This window comes from Gouania willdenowi, chromosome 11, assembly GCF_900634775.1.
Source record: "Gouania willdenowi chromosome 11, fGouWil2.1, whole genome shotgun sequence".
Lineage (NCBI taxonomy): Eukaryota > Metazoa > Chordata > Actinopteri > Blenniiformes > Gobiesocidae > Gouania > Gouania willdenowi.
Genome location: NC_041054.1, coordinates 31,280,211 through 31,300,089, shown reverse-complemented (window position 1 = coordinate 31,300,089; position 19,879 = coordinate 31,280,211). Strand labels below are relative to the sequence as shown.

Here is a 19,879-nt window from a genome sequence, read left to right as displayed (position 1 = left end):
ATAGGAGCTGTTCGTTCCCTGTATGACCGAGTCAGAGTCTGGTCCGCATTGCCGGCAGTAAGTCGAAATCGTTTCCGGTGAGGGTTGGACTCCGCCAGGGCTGCCCTTTGTCACCGATTCTGTTCATAACTTTTATGGACAGAATTTCTAGGCGCAGTCAGGGCGTTGAGGGGTCCGGTTCGGGGGCCTAAGTATTGCATCACTGCTTTTTGCAGATGATGTGGTCCTGTTGGCTCCAACATACCGTGACCTTCAACTCTCACTGGATCGGTTCGCAGCCGAGTGTGAAGCGGCCGGAATGAGAATCAGCACCTCCAAATCCAAGTCCATGGTTCTCGACCGGAAAAAGGTGGAGTGCCTTCTCCGGGTTGGAGATGAGGTTCTGCCCCAGGTGGAGGAGTTCAAGTACCTCGGGGTCTTGTTCACGAGTGAGGGAAGGATGGAGTGAGAGATCGACAGGCGGATTGGTGCGGCGTCTGCAGTGATGCGGAGTCTGCACCAGTCCGTCATTGTAAAAAGGGAGCTGAGCCAAAAAGCGAAGCTCTCGATTTACAGGTTGGTCTACGTTCCAACCCTCACCTATGGTCATGAACTTTGGGTCATGACCGAAAGAACAAGATCACGGGTACAAGCGGCCGAAATGAGTTTCCTCCGTAGGGTGGCTGGGCTCTCCCTTAGAGATAGGGTGAGAAGCTCAGTCATTCGGGAGGGGCTCAACGTAAAGTCGCTGCTCCTCCGCATCGAGAAGAGCCAGATGAGGTGGCTCGGGCATCTAATTAGGATGCCCCCTGAACGCCTCCCTAGTGAGGCGTTCAGGGCACGTCCCTCCGGAAGGAGGCCCCGGGGAAGACCCAGGACACGCTGGAGAGACTATGTCTCTCGGCTGGCCTGGGAACGTCTCGGGGTCCCCCCGGAAGAGCTGGAGGAAGTGGCCGGGGAGAGGGAAGTCTGGGCCTCCCTACTGAGGATGCTGCCCCCGCGACCCGGAAACGGCTAAGCGGGAGAAGATGGATGGATGGATGGATGGTTTTAGTATCAACATTTAAAAACAATTAAAAATCAACTGATTTTTTAATGTTTATCCCTTTTTGACCCTGTTAAGCCTCTGGTCTAGGGTCTAAGAACATAACATATATTTTTTTAAAAAACACGTATTTGTATAATACAAAGGTCATTTATTGCCAATAACTGTACATTAAAGAACAATTAACCACAAAAACAGAAGCATAGACCTCAGGGTGAACCAAGGCTAAAATTACTAACAAACTCCTATATAAACCTGAACACAAAATCACTAGAAAAAGGGAAGGAAAATGGCAGCTCACTACTATAGCTTCTTTACAAATAAAACAATAATTCCAGGTACGGTTCTAACGTAAAGCGGTGGATAAACCAGGAAAACCAAATACAATGACAGAACTTAAAATGCTGGATAAACCGATCAGCTACGAATTTAACTATGGTTCTATGAATCCCATGATTGCCAGAGGCGGTGCTTTAAGCACTTTGTTTCTCTACTGCGTATGATTGAGAGAGAGATTTTTGGTCATGTTGTTGATGTAATGTGTTTGTTGATGATTTTAATTGATTTTACTGATGATTTTAATTGATTTTACTGATATTTTAAATGTTCTTATTGATTTTAAACAATTGAATGTTTTATCATGTAAAGCACATTGAGTTGCCTTTTGTATGAAATGCGCAATACAAATAAATTTGCATTGCCTTGAATATTCACCTTTGCGCATGCGCAGTGCGAGTATGTATACCAACAATGTCACCCGTGACCCCTGGATGACCCGGAGGAAGTTTATATTTTCAGGGGTCACTTCCCTACAGAATCTTCCCGTGAGCACACAAGGATTCTGAGTGACAAAGAGCTCTGGCGATCACTCGGGATTCATAGAATCATAGTTACTTTCGTAACTCTAAGTTCTATTTCATCCCTGCTGACAGGATTACTATTGCAACCACACATCATCAGTAGGGTAAAACTAACCAATCTCACGACGGTCTAAACCCAGCTCACGTTCCCTATTAGTGAGTGAACAATCCAACGCTTGTTGGACACTCCAACAATCTGGGTTTAGAACATCGTGAGACAGGTTAGTTTTACCCTGCTGATGATGTGTTGTTGCTTTAAGCACTGAATGACTTATACCAGAAAAGTCACGAAGAATCCTACTTACCACCCTTCAGTGTGTAGGGTCAGAGGACTCTGGCCGAAGGAACACAGCCAATGGATGGGGTGTAGCCACATTCACCCTGTAGAATCTGGAGAAAGTGCCCGGCAATGCCCATGAGGTCGCGGAACAGATGTCCTCCATGGGCACTCCCCTCAGGGCAGCCCATGACATAGCAACACTCCAGGTAGAGTGGCACCACACACCAGATGGGAGGAGATGGTTACTTGCCCGATATGCATGGGCAATCACATCCACAATCCTGTGGGACAGTCGCTGTCTGGAGACAGCACCACCCCTGTTCGACCACCATAACAGAGAAAGAGCTGATCAGACCCCCGAAAGCCTACAGTAGCAGCAATGTTGGCTCTCAGGATGTGCACAACAGGTCAGGCTGGACCTCTGGCTCTATGGCAGAAGGGTTGAACCGTACCAGCTGGTTGAGGTGAGCACGGGACAGCACCTTAGGGAGAAAAGCTTTGTTTGGCTACAGAGTGACTCCTGAGCCGTCTGAATTCCACCTCAGACGTGTCGTTGATTGACAGGGCGTGCAGCTCACTGACTTGCTTTGCGGAGGAAATGGCCAGAAGGAACGCAGTCTTAAGGGTAACCCACTTCAGCGCTGCTTGTGCTAAGGGCTCAAATGGTGAAAGGTGTCATGCTTCCAGCACCAGGGGAAGATCCCATGCTGGGGACCTCATGACTGTCGGAGGATGCAACCTCCAAGCCCCTTTCAAGGAAAGAGACACCAGCTTGTGGCTACCAATCGTGCCATTGTCGACCTCATATGTAAGAAAGATATTGCTGTGACAGACTTTTAGCGTTGAATGAGAAAGCCCTTTGTCCAGAAGGGACTGGAGGAAGTCCAGAATATTTGGCACAGGGCAGTGCACTGGGTTCTCATCCCGCCTTGTACACCAGTCTGAAAGCAGTTTTCATCTGTTCTCATACTGCCGCTCTTGCATTTATTATAGTATATCTTGGGGAGAAAGAGAGAGAGACCGAAGGGCAGCACCCTCTGAGGTCTAGGATTGGATGGGATCCACCAGTTTTTTTCACCACCAGAAAATATGTTGAGTAGAACCCTCTGTGACCTGACCAAGGTCCACAGGCTTGATGGCGCCTTTAGCCAGGAGAGCAGATAACTCCTGGTCAAATGCGAGAGCCTTTGCCGGGTCGCTGATGGATGTCGTTTTGACCCAGCCGGATGTGGCGGGCTGGCGGCGGAATTGAAGTTTGTAGCCGAGAGTTAGGGTGGCAACCACCCATGGGTCTGAAGCATGATTAGCCCACTGTTGGAGCTGCTGATGCAAAAAATACCTGATCGTCGGCCCCAAGTACTCGATCTCAGCCCCCCTGGCCCCTCCAGGCCCTTGTGGGAGGGCAGACAGGCTCTGGAACTTGAAATTGTCTGGGGGGCAGGCTAGCAGAGCCATGAAAGTCCCGGGCTGGTCTCTGTGCAGGACGCTGGGCATCACGACGACTAATGGAGTGGGTTGTCGGATGCATGTGGGTGCAAAAAGCAGCCGGGGGACCCCTAAGCCTGCCGGCCGGAGTCAGCAAGAGGCTTCCGGCAAGCTGCTGCCTGGTCTGCCCCGCCTGGATGATTTGTTCCAGCACTTCCTGGGCTGCAGAACCAAATATCTCTCCCGGTTCCACCGGGAGGCTGCGCAGCATTCTTCTGGCTGCCTCCGTTAAGTTGGACTGGGCCAGCCAAACCTGACGACAAGCTTGGGTTAGGGTTAGTGTGCAGCTGCATGGCAAGTGCATGATAGCGTGCATGGAGTTGACTTCCACCTCGGCCCCTGAACTCTGATCTGAGGAGTAGGAGCCCTGCTTAGACATCTGGGATTCAACATCCAAATCCTCCCCATAATCACAGAAATGGCTAGGCGGAGCTGCCAAAGAGAGTGCATCCCCCTTGGGCAGAAGCGCTGGCATTTGGTGAGTAAGTGTCGCATCAGTCACCAGGGGAATAACCGGCTGGCTATCTGCCTGAAGGGATCTCATCTGGGCCAATTCAGCAGACAGCTGCTCGACTTCAGAAAATAACCCACTATGAGGATAGCCGATGAAGTTAATGTAAACAGACCCACGCTCCTGGAGGGCGAATGCTCACTGCTCCAACCTTCCACGGTTGCGGAGCTACTAGCAATGGCAGCTGTATGCACAATCTTCCAGCAAACTCTGCGCAAAAAGAAAAAAGGGGGAAAGTGCTCTGGAGTGACACCTGAAGATATAAACTTCCTCCGGGTCATCCAGGGGTCACGGGTGACATTGTTGGTATACATACTCGCGATGCGCACGTGCGAAATGGAATATTCAGTGCTTAAAGCACCGCCTCCAGCGGTCAGCAGGGATGAAATAGAATAGGTAAACACGCACTAATACAGAACTCAAAATGCTGGAAAAACCAGGTAAACAGTAACACACACTAATACAGCGATGTTCTCAGGTTGATGATGATGTGTTTCCTTCAGGAGAAACAGACCAAAGAGGCTTTGACCAGGAAGCAGCAGAAAGGAAAGAAGAAAGGAGGTCAGGAGGAGGAGAGTCTGGAAGCTCCAGAGCTGCTGAAGAGACCCAAGGAGTACACCGTGAAGTTCACCTTCCCCAACCCTCCTCCTCTGTCCCCGCCCATCCTGGGACTGTACAGTAAGAGCCTGGACACGCCTAAACACACGCTAAATAATGTCCAGTTAAAGTTCACACTTTAAAACTCCTGGAATATAATGTCAATATTCCTAAAATATATTCAAGCCATCATTATTCCTATTATTCTACTTAAAACTCCACAAACTACCAAAGAAATTAGTTTGAATTAAAATATAATGTTTAAAATAATTGGTTGGAGAATGTCTTTGTTCATGTTGATCAGTTGTGGTCTGACCTTACTTTGTTATGCTAACAGCTAAGCTAAAGTGCAAATGGTCAAATCTGACCTTTGTCATCTTTAAAGTCCTTATGTTGACATTTTTGACATCATATGTTATTAACCCTTAGGTGATGAACCTCCTGCAGCCCCTCCCTTCTGTGCGCATTATTTCTCATAACCGGGTGTAAAATAGAATCTAGAGGAGCTAGAATGTTTATTCATTTTGCTACAGACACCATACTTGTCAAGTTTTGGATTTAAAAATAAGGGACATTTTCTGGCGCCACTACCAGCCGTCCCACCCCCCAACCAAGCTCCAGTATCTCTTATATTTTAATATAGATGTACAATAAATCTAAAATATCCACTTATCAACCACTTACTAAATACAATAATGTGATTATAATCTGGTAGGTCGACCTTTATTAACATTAAAATGCTGTGAACATTCCTACTAGGGCTGGTGATATGAACCAAAACTCACATCTCAATATATTTTCTCTAAATGGTGAAATATGATATAAATCTAGATAATTTTATTAAATAAAGTCTGACCAGAAAAACTATTCTGGGTTAAATTTGCTGATGTAAAATGTTACAGAGAGACATTTATTAATAAACAGCTGATCAATATGTGACACTTATTAATCATCTAACTGAGCTTTACATGTTGTTCTGAGAAGTAAAAGCAGCGACTCATAAAACTAGTGTTTGATACATAATAAGCTATTATATATATATATATATGAAATATTATAGTTTTCTATATCACCAAAATAGAAAACTCGCTACATCTTGAATATCGATATATCGCCCAGCCCTAATTCCTAAATTATAAAACAGCCTAAATAAAAACATAAATGTGTATATGAATCACATGTGTTTATTTAATATACTTACAGTTTATATACAAGTCAACACGTTACATATTTACTGTTAATTTCACATTGTTTGTCTTTAAGTTAGACATTAACATTTTATTCATTATATATTTTATTATAATTTCTCATACTCACTCATATGGTTCTCTGGTATTCACTAATGACTTATTAGACACATTTATTACAGACTTTACATTATTTAACACTTTATAAACAGTGTATATTTGTGGAGCTTGTGATTGGATGATTTTTCATGGTGACTTACGTGGTTCCTTCTGCTGTGGTAGACGTTATAATATCAGTTATTAATCTAACAGAACGTGTAACTGTGTCACATCCTGCTGGTCTTGTTACGGTGAAATTTACCTCGTCTTTGACTTGAAAACACACTCTGTGGTGATAAATGATGAAGACCAGACAGGAGAGATGATGAAGTAATAAAAAATGATTTAATCTAACTAAATAAAAAAGTACAAAGCGGGATAGACAAAGCAGTGGTCTCCTCTGGCCAAAGGAGAGACGCGAAGCAGCAGGAGAAGAAGAAAAAGGACCCAAAAGTTTCTTTCACACACATTTATACCCCACTGTCTCACCTTCCCCCTTCCACAGACAACAAAGAAGAGACCAGGGGGGGGGGGGGGGTCAGTGAAAGTTAGGGGGGGGGGTGTGTGTGTGTGTGTGTGTGTGTGTGTGTGTGTGTGTGTGTGTGTGTGTGTGTGTGTGTGTGTGTGTGTGTGTGTGTGTGTGTGTGTGTGTGTGTGTGTGTGTGTGTTGTGGATGAGTGAGTGTGTGTATGTGTGTGTTGTGGATGAGTGAGTGTGTGTGTGTGTGTGTTGTGGATGAGTGAGTGTGTGTGTGTGTGTGTGTTGTGGATGAGTGAGTGTGTGTGTGTGTTGTGGATGAGTGAGTGTGTGTGGATGTGTGTGTGTGTGTGTGTGTGTTGTGGATGTGTGTGTGTGTGTGGATGTGTATATGATGTATGTGTGTGTGTGAATGTGTATATGATGTGTGTGTGTGTATGTGATGTCTGAGGAGGGTTTGGACGTGCTCTGGCCTTCGAGATTAAACTGGGGCCAACTGACATTCCTTTAGAGAAGCTGTATCATGGGAGTATACATAATTAATCAATTTTGCCACCACAGTCTTTATGAAGATAAACTCTGTTATATTTTATAACATATTTACACCAGTTCTTTGTTTTTATCACCAGAACGTCTTCATTCATCATCTCTGTTCTGAGTTGTTTCTGGGTTTATTGCCGCTGTCAGCACTAATTTCGCGAGAACTGTCACTCAGACCATTTCAGGTGTTAGTTCTCGCAAGGCTAGAGACGGCGTTCAGTTTAATAAGGCATTTTTAAATTATTACATTAAAATATGGGATATTTATGGGAAAATACTAATACGGGAAGATGGCGGGAAAGAGGGGTAAAATACGGGAGTTCTCCGGCCAAAATGGGATACTTGGCAGGTATGTCAGACACGTTTGCCTCCATCTTAGGTTCTAATGACACTAGTGATGTCATCACATAAACACTGGAGTAGTGTTTAAAACCAAATTCATAATTCACAAGCAGCTTTGTGCCTCCAATGTGTCATATGTATCTGGTAAATATATATATAAATGTGTGTATATATATATATATATATAGTTGAAACAATGTGATTGTTAATAAATATTCAGTTTGTTTTGGTTGATCAGTTGTGATCAAACACATTTGTGTTTATTTACTAAATATAATAAAAAAAACTAGAGGTTGACCGATATGGGATTTTTAAAAAAATAAATAAAAAATTCAGCCGATGGCCGATATATAAATCTGATTTTGGAAGCCGATATTTGAGGCCGGTATACTTTTTTATTTCAGAATGTTCAGAATACTGTAGAACCCTAACTAGTTACTATTGAAGTCCTCACAGGGTGAAATATGCACAAGATCTTTTTTTAAATGCATTATTTTATGATGAGATGCTCATGGTGACCAACCAGTGGTATTTCTGATGTTCCTCAGGTGTGGACTTTGGCTACGTTGGTCACAAGCTGCTCTTCAGAGGCGTGGACTTTGGTATCGACATGGAATCCAGGAGTGAGTGACAGTAGCAAGAAAAAATACCAGAAAAACTCCAACGTGATATTAGAACAGGTCACTGAAGTCCTGCGTAGCTCAATTGGTTGTTTAAGAATTAAAAAAAAAAAGGAGTTCACACACACACACACACACACACACACACACACACACACACACACCTCTGGACTTATTCAAAGCTTCACTGGTGTCAATGATTTTTTCTCTTTTGTTGTTATTTTATTGTGTTTGGCAATTGAAAATAGTTGGAGTTCTTATTATTTTTCTTTCGCAACGTCTTTGTCCTGTAACTCCTCCCATTCTATTAATGCAGCACTAATGACACGTATGTCATCTCATAGAGACAATATCAAGGATGTGCAGTTGACCTTTTTTGGAGCCAAAAAGTTAAGGTCGTTAAGTGTCAAAAACCAAAATTTTTCATCTTTCTACCAACATTTATTGTCCAAGTTTGATGTTTACATTTAGGAAAAGCTCATCTCAAGGAAGATGATGGTCTTAGTGAGTAAGGGGGCGTGGCTATGTGGATGAGGTTGGAGAGGTATGGGGGAGCCTGATTGTGGATGGCCATAAAAGTGAGTAGAAGTATTTTGTAATGTGTGTGATGTGTAACCAGTGGAGCTGCTGGAGGACGGGTGTGATATGGTGAGTAACGGGGGTCCTGGTGATGATCCTGGCTGCTGAGTTCTAAACCAGTTGAAGTTTATGAAGGGTTTTGATGGGGAGACCGAACAGGAGGGAATTACAGTAATCTAGACAACAGGTGACCGGAGGTGAAAATATGCAGACCGTGTGGTGTTATTGATATGAGAAGTGAATGATATGACGCCCAGACTCTTAACCTGTTGAGAGTTAGAAATGGAGGAGTTGGTTATAGAGAAACTGTCAGCTTTGGTTACAGTGGATTTTGTACCGATTAATAAAACTTCTGTTTTATCATTATATATATTTTTATAAATTTTAGAAAGTTGGATGTAAACTAGGGCTGGGCGATATGGCCTTTTATAAATACCGCGATATTTTTAGGCCATGTCACGATACACGATATATATCTCGATATTTTGCATTACCCTTGAATTAACACTTTGATGCACAAAATCACACCAGTATGATGATTCTATATGTCTACATTAAAACATTCTTGATCATACTGCATTAATATATGCCAATTTTAAACTTTCATGCAAAAAAGGGGATATCACAACTAAGTCAAAGTTGACATAACTGTATTTATTAAACAGTGAGTGGCTCAAACATAAAATTGTCAACAGAAAGTGCACGTTCTGTGCAAAAATTGTCACAGAGACATTTCAAAACAAGACATTAGTGCAGGATGCAACTCACATGGCATTTCAAAACACAAAATTAAAGTGCACTTTTTGTACATAATGCCACTACAATATTTTAAAACAAATAGTGCCCTTTTGTGCATGTTGTCATTAAGATGACATTTCAAAAAAAAAAAATCAAAAAAAAAAAAAAAAAAAAAAGACCGAGTTTAACGGTATGGTCATTTTCAACACCGCACAGACTACAAGCTGCGATATATCGAGTATATTCGATATATCGCCCAGCCCTAATGTAAACTATGATTTAATATCAGTGAGGCAGTGAGTGATTAGGCGGTGAGATGTTAGGCTTGATGGAGATGTAGAGCTGGATGTCATCCACATAAAAATGGAAATTGATGTGGTGCTGATGGAAAAATATGGCCGAGAGGAATTAAGTAGATGATAAAACACAGGGGCCCAGGACAGAGCCCTGGGGAACACCTGTAGTGACTGGGAGAGGGTGGGATGTAAACCATTTTAGTTGAATATACTGAATGCAGCCTGAAAGGTAAGATTTAAACCAGTTGAGGACGGTGTGTGTGATGCCAATAGGATACATGAACTCAAGGTCATTTATGTGAATTGTGTAGATCTGGTGATTCTCCTGCTCTATGCACGCTGGAGGTTCGATCCGTTCCACACATATCTACCATACACAAACGGATGTACTTTCTACATATTACTCTGCAGCAGACTAATATGTGAGTGCGTAGCCCTCAGCGCTGGTGCTCCGTACGGACCTGCATGGAACAGGTCACATGATTGGACTAGAGCGGTTTCACTTGAACAGGAGAACACAGACTTATTAGGTATGTAGGGCGCTATATCAATCACGTTAAGGGATCATTTTAAAATTTGAATTCACTGAAGGTGACATAATGTGAATGAAACACCGTTATCATGAAGGGGCCGGTCATTAATCCCCCCGCCCCTCACCCCTCCCACTCCAGAGCTAAACATGTAGAATCAGCAACACTGACTAAACTGCTTGAAAAAAACTATGCATCACACTCCTAAACACAGAGCTGAGCAGTTCCCACTGAACTTAATGTCTGTGAAGCTCCACCCATTTCTGGTGAAGTTACAAACAGGGAGGGAGGGGCTTAGCAGCCTCCATCAGCTTCACCTGCTCAGTGTTTAATATGAACAACATCTCATCAGAGCTACAGAAGATCTGTGGGAACAAGTTGTGTTTTTATGGACGAGATTCTAGAGTCTGAAACATCGTAGATTATTGATAACTTTCTAATATTCTGACCCCTAGTGGTGAAATAACTGATGTCTATTTACTTTTGTCTAATCATCTGGATTAATATCATCAGGATCATTTAAATGAGGTTATTTAAAATTAAGGTGATCAAACTTTGTAAATCTGATCAGATTCAGTAAACTATTGATCCCTGAGAGGAAATATGGTGACATTAATGCTGTTCTCACTCATACATCTTTATAACATGGTTATAAATAATTAAAAAGAATAATCTATGTCAGTACAATTTATAGTTACCTTTTAATTAGAATTTAAACAGAAATATATGTCAAAATAAAAGTGTAGTTTAAAACCACGTGTAATGATGGTTTTCTTTATTTATTATGCATTATGTTTACTCATAGGAGTTCAAAACTCATATTTTCTGAAAAAAATAGATACAATCTATTTAAAAAAAAAATAGAATTGGAATTAGAAGAATTTTTTTTTATAATTCCCTGTGTAAGTCCTGTTAATGTTTGTCAGTTTTTACATTTCAATTCAACTTTATTTATGTAGAGCAGAATACAACAAAGTCATTTCAAAGCACTTAGCAAAATAAAACTCGTAGTAAGAAAAAAAAGAACCCTATGATGAAAGTGACGCTGAGAACAAAGAAAAAACTGTAAAAATCTCATGGATCAACAAAAAAAGCGTCAGAGGTTTGTTTAGAAACAAGAAACATGATGGAAACTGTTAAAAACATGATAAAACCAGTAGCTCAGCAGCACTGGTGTTAAATAACAAAACCAATAACTACTTTCACTTTAACATCACAATTCTACATATATATTTTTTGCTTGATGAAAATAGTGTATTTTTTCTTAGTGTACTCTACAACATTGCTTAATTTATGTGTTAATATCTAAAAACCTTTTTCACACCTTTAGTGTTTGCATGTCTGCAATAGAGAGAAGTCTGTGGAGGAGGATAGTGTGTGACATGGTATCACAGGCTGAACTCAGATCAAACAGGATGAGGTTTAAAGAGCTGGGTTAGGAAGGAGCTGTTGATAGATATTATTGATTATTGAATGATACGAGTGTATTGCAGAATATGGTGGAGTACGTGTGTGGGAAGAGTATCAGGGGGCGGAGTGACGTGTCTGAGTACAGAGAACAGGGCTTTAGAATCACCTGTCAGAGAATGAATTAAACTGGAGTATTTAGCTGCTGAATAGAGTCCTTGTAGTGAGATACATATATACATACATTTCCTTATGAACAGTGAGACCAGTTTGTTTATTCAGTTGACCACCTTTTGCTTTGAGTTGTCTGAGAGTGGAAGTGAACCAGGGTGAGGAGTGGGTGTAACTAACAGATCAGCTTTTAGGAGGATCAAGGTTATGGAGAGGTTTATGAATACTGTCATTGTAATGAATAACCAGGTCATCAGAGGCGGAGTCTCTGCAGGGACAACTGTTAATACTAATGTGAAAGTATCCAGATTATTGTCCTTGATATTCCAAAAAGAAATGGTACGTGTGGGGATGGTTTTGTATAGTGTCAGTTTAACACTGAATGATAAAAGCTTGTGGTCAGAGATGATGAGACACCAGAGCAGCAGAGTACGTCCTTTAGTGTGAGGTGGAAAGTTCATTTATTGCTGAAAACCAAGACTGTCAAGGCAAGAAGTCAAATCCCAATTCAGAGAATGGTTTTTTAAATATGTATTTGCTTTGTGAATACAGTTATTGGTATTATTATATGTGATCATGTCTCTCTCTGTGTTCTCATTGTTTCTTGTAGTTTGCATTGTTGGTCCGAACGGCGTGGGAAAGAGTACGCTGCTGCTGCTGCTCACCGGGAAACTGACTCCAGTACGACTTTAGATTTATAAACACTGCATTCAATGGGACTTGTTGAAGTATCTAACGACATGTTTGTGTTTCAGACCAAAGGTGAGATGAGAAAGAATCATCGTCTGGTGAGTAATTATTATTCTTATTAATATTCATTTATTTCTATTTTTTCTAAAGTAAGATTTTTTTTGAATATATTTTTTACTGAACAATGTGGGGATAAAAGTGAAACAATAGACGCTCAATCAAAGCATTGAGCTTCTGTTGATGCTGTTCCTCTAAAAATGAAGTTTTATTTCAGTGTGGTTTGTTGTGTCCAAACAGAAAGTGGGTTTCTTCAACCAGCAGTACGCTGACCAGCTGAACATGGAGGAGACGGCCTCAGAGTACCTGATGAGGAACTTCAACCTGCCCTACCAGGACTCCAGGAAGTGCTTAGGACGCTTTGGCCTGGAAAGCCACGCCCACACCATCCAGATCTCTAAACTCTCTGGTATGACCTGTAAAGTCCACGCTAAAAAACATATTTAATAAAGAAAAGAATAATACAATGACCATCCTCCACAAGAGTAGCAATATGTTTTCATTTTTATTTGATGGAAAATCACTGTGTGTGTGTGTGTGTGTGTGTGTGTGTGTGTGTGTGTGTGTGTGTGTGTGTGTGTGTGTGTGTGTGTGTGTGTGTGTGTGTGTGTGTGTGTGTGTGTGTGTGTGTGTGCGTGTGCGTGTGTTACAGGAGGTCAGAAGGCCCGTGTGGTGTTTGCTGAGCTGTCATGTCGTCAACCTGACGTTCTCATCCTGGTGAGAACCTGTAACTGTTGTCCTGTTCTCGTGTTTGTGTCACTATGATCTTCAACCAGGGTTTGTGTCCCACCAACAGGACGAACCCACCAACAACCTGGACATAGAGTCAATCGACGCCTTATCAGAGGCCATCAATGAATACAAAGGAGGTGAGATGATGGTGTTCTAACAGTGTAAAACTAAGGAGATCAATCACTTCTCATGGTTCTATATTTACTGTATGTTGTGTGAAATAAATATTAACACAATAACTAATGTCACTATTCATTTATCCCAATTTGTGAAACACAATATTTTCAGCAGTAAAAACACTATTGAAGTTATTTTTGCTTTTAATGTTCTTTTTTAAAAATAATTTTATTTCAAGTGAGGAAATAAATGAATTACATACAGTAACACTAATAGTGATCCACATGCACAAATATATTCCATAAAACATCAGCTCATGAGTTCTATGAGTCAGCAGTTATTGTAGCCTTTTTAAATGTGTCTAAATGTTGATGTATTTACATTTATTTGTGTTTGTAAAGAACCTGTTTACGCTAAGTAGTGAATTTTTTAATTTATAGTTTTTATTTATTTATTAAAGAGTCACTTAAAATCAAAAATAGTTTTATATCCCAATAAAGAGTAACATTTATACTATAAAGTCTAGAACCAATGCATATCTGTGACTAATCATTAGTGATGTGAACAGTCTATGTTCATAGCTCTAAGCTGATCACATTACAGGGAGCTGAGACATATGCTAAGTAGTTTACTGAAGACCCAAACATGTTCCAGACCCAAACACACACTGACTTTGTGACTATTTAGAGGAGCTGACATGTCCACCAGATAGGATGTATAGCAGATCTATTTCTATATTCTGAGAGAGTGGGTGGAACTTATTACTATATTATATTTACCTTTCTATGTGATGGAGTTACAGACATATTGGAAGATGAACATGGAAGATAAATAAGGATGCATACCCCCCTCACTATATTATCCATATCTATAAAGTATTGATCAGATCAAACTAAACATTTACAGTGTGAATATTGAATAATCACTGAACTATTGGTAAAAAATTCTGAATTTTTTAAACTGAAGTGCGTGGGATGTCCTGAACATTAGTTAAAATGACATAGAATGAACCGTATGAGAATTATTGATTATTTTATGTGAAAATCCAAAAGCAAGTACAAAAATATGTAAATTATTCTTTTGTGTGTGTGTCTCTGTGTGTGCGTGCGTGTGTGTGTGTGTCTGTATCTGTGTGTGTGTCTCTGTGTCTGTGTGCAGCTGTGATCATTGTGAGCCATGATGCTCGGCTCATCACAGAGACCCAGTGCCAGCTGTGGGTGGTGGAGGACACCTCCATCAACCAGATCGACGGAGACTTTGACGAGTACAAGAGGGAGGTGTTGGAGGCCCTGGGAGAGACCATGGTGAACAAAGTGAACCCCTGAACAAACACAATAAATAATAGACAAAGACTTGTTTGAACCTTCCTGCTGTTTCCTCAACATGTTCCACTATGTAAGAAATAAGATGCTATTAATATTGTAATAAAAATACATTTTGAGGCATTCTATTAAGAGCATTTATTACAAGCCTTGTTTGGAACACGTTAAATAGATATTGTTGTGTAAACCAGGGCTTCTCAACCTTGGGGTCACCAGATGCCTTCAAAAACTTAAAAATATTTTCTGAACAATTTCAGCCCATTTTTGCTTATTTTTACCGTTTTTCTGCAACTACACCAAACTCACCATATTTTAACCTATTTTATTCACTTTTTATTGCCATATTTTTCTCCTTTTAATGTATTTTTGCTACATTTCTGACACTTCTACATCACATTTTAATGTCTTTTCTACACATTTTTTCCACTTTCCAGACATGTTCATCACTTATAAACCATTTCTATCACTTTTACACCTAATGTCACATATGTTGAGCCATTATTGTCACTTTTAAACTTTTTTCACCAGATTTCACGATTTTTTTTTTCCAATTTACCCACATTCACCATTTGTCATGCCCATTATTTGCCAGTTGAAAATAATTGTTCCAATATTAACACTTTGAACCCTTTTTCTGTTTGTTTTTATCCACTTTAATTTGCTACTTTTAACCAATTTCTGTAGTTTTTTAAATTCCATTTCATCTCCTTTTCCACCATTTTTGGTCACTTTGAACCATTTTATTAGTGATTAAAACCAGGATTTCCATCTTTAAGATGACTATAATAATAACAGTGGATATTATTCAGATGAATAAATAAATGTGGTTATCACAGATTCATAGAACAATGGACCATCATTTTACTGACTTTATGGATGGACCCCAAAAAAATCTCTCCTTTATTCCCCCTTATAGATGGTCCTGTCTCCACATGACTGTTCTTCAATGTTCATGTCTGTGTTCAACCACCTTCAGCTACAGTGGGGGTCCCTGCAAGTTTCCACAAATTATTTCATTTTAAAAAGAAGATCCTCAGGCGTTGGAAGTAAAACTAAGTCTCAATAATGTTGGAATTAGTAATTGGTTGTTTTCTCGCCCAAAAGCAGATGAGGCTGACGTCCCTGCTCTAGAGGCGTGGGAGCAGGAGGAAGAGATTTTCTGAAAATTCCACAAATGGATTTGAAAAGGGCAGAAAACTTAAACGAGTGACTTTTTAGTTTTTCATGACAAAATGTGATGAATCAGTTACTCGTCAGCCATTCATTTAGTTTGTAGTCCAATAACAATGGTTGGGAGAATGTTTTAGACGAGATATGAAAGCACCTTAAAAAATGATGCCTCTTAGTTTGACTAGTTACTGAAAAAAAATCTATCCAGTTTGAACTATTAAAATAGATCTATGCTAATACAAACTTCCTTTAGTCTTCGTTTACAATCCAATGATATATTTTTCAGATGTGTTTCTGAAGCAATCTTTTAAAATGTAAAGACTATGTCTGACAACATTTGATGTGGACAAAATGTCTGTATTGTCCATCTTTTTAGTCCAATGAAGTTTAAACAGCGCCATCCAGTGTTATTAAGATGCAATAACTTCTATAAATAAACTACTCACTACCAAAATCCTTAAAATTTTTCTGTAGCAGAAATTTGCAACAAAAAAAAAACACATATAAATTACTTTTTAAAACATAGGTAATAGAGTCCAAATATATCGCAATAACAGTTGTGATATGCTGACCTCGGGATATTCTAAAAGTACTGGATACATACAGTAATTATAGTCTCTGATTCTAAACTAACACCACCGTTAAACAAGGAGCCAAACTCATCTATCTGTCTAACAGTGGCGTACACAGACATTTTGGGGGTCAGGGGCTCAGTGAAAAATAAGGGCTCTTTATGCAGCATGTAGAACTGATGACTGCCTTATTATAGCAGTGTGAGATTTAAAAAATAATAATCAACATTACAGGAACATGTTGAATGTATTTTCATATTTATTTATGCCAATATCTTAATAAAATGACTTGACCTTTGAACTGGTCCAGTTTCACACTACAGCACTGATCAGTCAATCATTCTAGTTTTATTTCTTTGGAATAAACGCACATGGAGAGGTTTTAAGTACGTTACAAGCTACAATAATAGATTAGTATTTTTCCTCTGTCAGAACAAAAGAAATGTGTCATTTTGAAGTGAAGAGTGAGCGTTATCATTCTCTAAAGCAGCATCCTCCTTAGTGACACGTCTTTATAGATTCTGATGACCTCACTATGATTTATCTGGATGTCTTTCTCTATGACAAGCTGTTGGATATTACATAACTGCTATTTTTTAATTGTTTCATCTCTTTCACATACAGCTGCTACATCATGACCTTCTTGTTCTCCATCATTCTGGTCATCAGACAGAACTTCTGATTCTGTAACTGTACATAGACTTGGTGCTGCTATGGACTCTGTTTTATCTCATCTTCTTTGCTGGTAGATTATCTACTGCTTCCCTGCTGTAGCTGCCTAGAATAGAATAATAATAGTTTTAGTAATAACCTATTTTTAAGGCTAAATATACTGTATCCTATTGAGGTAAATACAAGATTACTGCAAGTCTTGTAACATAGAAATAACTTGTTGGTACAAAATAATATAATTAGTTAAAATAGCTTAACGCCTAATTTAGTACAGCCAAACCACTTTGTGTAGTTAAAATAACATGAACAGATTTTAAAATATTTTATTTAAATTAGACTTTAAAATCTGAGCTTTAAAATGCCCTAAACAGTGAACATGACTCGTGACTCTGACTTTTCATCTTCATCTTCCTCCTTCTTGTTGTTGTTGTTGCTGCGGAATATTAATCGTGGCATTATTATCACACACTTTTAATCAACGAGCACTTACAGATGATCATGTCAGCACGGGCCACAAAAAAATAAAAAAAAACTTTGAAAAGGGCACTTGTTTGGTCCAGAGGGTAAAGTGCAGGTGCTTTAGAACCACCTTGTGTCTATCTGTGCACGCCACTATCTATCTATCTATCTATCTACAGTATCTATCTATCTATCTATCTTTAATATAACCTCCATACTCTCCCATCAAGATATATCTCATGACATGGCAGCACATCTGTTGTTTGTGTTGGAAACACAGAAACATGGAGAAAATAACAACAACAACAACAACTCAGAACAGCCTCAGTGAGGAGCATCCACAAAGTCAATTCTTCCTTTTGTTCCATTCACTGTAGAAAATACCAACAATGTTCTGACCTTACCTTTGCTGAAGCTCTGGTAGCTCAGGTGTTGGTCTTCATCTTTTAAAAGCTATCATTTTTCCTCAAAAGAAAGTTTATTTATCATCTCTAGCGCTGTCATCCTGCCTGTAGTGTTATCTCGCCCACCAGCTAGAGAGCGTGGCAGCAGCGGTCACGTGATATCAATTCACTAATGCACTGTGAACTTCCATTTAGCATTTAGCATAGCACGGTTACGTCTAAAGGCAGCGTAGAGAGCTGCCTTTAGACGTAAATGGTTGTCATCTTGGGGAACTGACTGCACATGTGCAAACATAAAAACACGCTATGGGAACAGAGGCAGAGCAGCAAAGTGCTTTTGAGAAGGGGTGTGGCCTCCTCCTGCCTTACAGCGGTTAGGAAATAGCAATGCTTAGCAATTTGGGATATGAAAAGCACAAAATGCTGACACTTTCAAATTTATAGGTACTTTATAGGTACCTAGGTACTCTATAGGCTTTTGGAAATTGAAAAATAAGTAATTTCTAATTATATTATAATTAAAACAAATAATCAAAATATCAATTCACCCTTGGGTAGGCACTGCCAACTTTGCCTACCCTGACTGCACGTCACTGGAGAGAGCATATTTCTCCAGTATTGGCTTCCCTTCATTGGCTTCCTGTAAAATCTAGAATAGAGTTTAAAATCCTCCTGTTAGCATACAAAGCTCTACATGATCAAGCTCCTGTGTATCTTAGAGACCTGTTAGTGCCCTATCGTCCGGGCAGAACACTCCGCTCTCAGTCTGCTGGTATCCTGAAGTTCCCAAAGTGTCTCGAAGTAGAACAGGAGGCAGAGCATTCAGCTACCAGGCTCCTCCCCTTTGGAACCCCTTAAAACCTTCTTATTTGCTAAAGTGTATACTGTATAATAACAATAACCTAAAACGGACTTGGTCTCATTGTTTTGGTCACAATGACAAACCATTACACGCAATGGTAAACACCTCAGACCATTGCGAGAGATGGTTACATTCAAAACCTACAGCACTTATTTACTAAAGCATACATCATATAATTGCGATAATTTAAAATGGAACAGGTCCCCCTCTGTAGTGATCGCTGAGATCACTACATGCGCCCAGTACAAGACGAAACCTCGTCTGTAGTGGTAGCATTTCAGAGCATGGCGGAAATTAATATTAACCTAACCACTAGGAACGAGTGTATCATGTTTTTCCTGCAGTCTGTGTCTTCTCCTTGCCCTCCGAGGACTCTGTTCTCTGTTTCAGGTGTCTAGATGCTGGAGCTGGTGGTTCCTGACCAATGGTTCACGGCTCAACTAGTTTGGAACACTAGGATGGTCTATCCTTCTGTCCTATTCTGTTTTCCCTTCTCTTCACTAACCCTAACCAGTCGAAGCAGATGGCTGCCACCTCTGAACCTGGTTCCGCTGGAGATTTCTTCCTATAAAAAAAGAGGGAGTTGTTTCTTCCGACTGTCGCTAAATGCTTGTTTATATAGGTCTTGTTAGGTTCTTTCTTTTTACTATGGACTTTGTTCAGCGCTTTGAGATGACTTTGTATTTTGCGCTATATAAATAAAGTTGAATTGAATGAATTTTTTCACCAATAACAGAAAGCTATATCACCAAGGTACAGGGTTTCACATGTAAGGGGGATGTTTGATCTGAATATGTTATTTATATGGAGATGTAACTCCTGATTATCTGACAACTCCAAAAGAGTGATTTTCCCCATTTACCCCACAGAGTGTCCAACATGTGTCGCCCCCTCCCCGGTGACAATTCTGAACAGGTGTGAGAAAGAATCTCACCACGTTTTTTCAACAAAATTCACGCCACATGTTGGACCCTGGTGTAATATATGGTAACTGATGGATTACCTCCCAACTTTCCACTGAAATCGAATTATTTCCTTTTTACCGTTTTCTTCTAATATATTCTATAGGGATCTCCCAG

The 19,879-nt window shown here is 40.1% G+C and overlaps 1 protein-coding gene across 1 annotated transcript in view; it reads left to right on the top strand.

Moving 5' to 3' along the window:
- Nucleotides 1–14,694, top strand: part of abcf1 (ATP-binding cassette, sub-family F (GCN20), member 1) — a 38,570-nt gene extending 23,876 nt beyond the window's left edge. The window contains exons 18-25 of the mRNA XM_028461202.1: nucleotides 4,664–4,838; nucleotides 7,951–8,025; nucleotides 12,354–12,424; nucleotides 12,499–12,531; nucleotides 12,731–12,899; nucleotides 13,143–13,207; nucleotides 13,287–13,359; nucleotides 14,498–14,694. Of these exons, the coding sequence (XP_028317003.1) occupies nucleotides 4,664–4,838; nucleotides 7,951–8,025; nucleotides 12,354–12,424; nucleotides 12,499–12,531; nucleotides 12,731–12,899; nucleotides 13,143–13,207; nucleotides 13,287–13,359; nucleotides 14,498–14,664 (828 nt within the window). The 3' untranslated portion in view covers nucleotides 14,665–14,694. The remainder of the gene's footprint in view (nucleotides 1–4,663; nucleotides 4,839–7,950; nucleotides 8,026–12,353; nucleotides 12,425–12,498; nucleotides 12,532–12,730; nucleotides 12,900–13,142; nucleotides 13,208–13,286; nucleotides 13,360–14,497) is intronic.
- The last annotated feature ends 5,185 nt before the right edge of the window (nucleotides 14,695–19,879 follow it).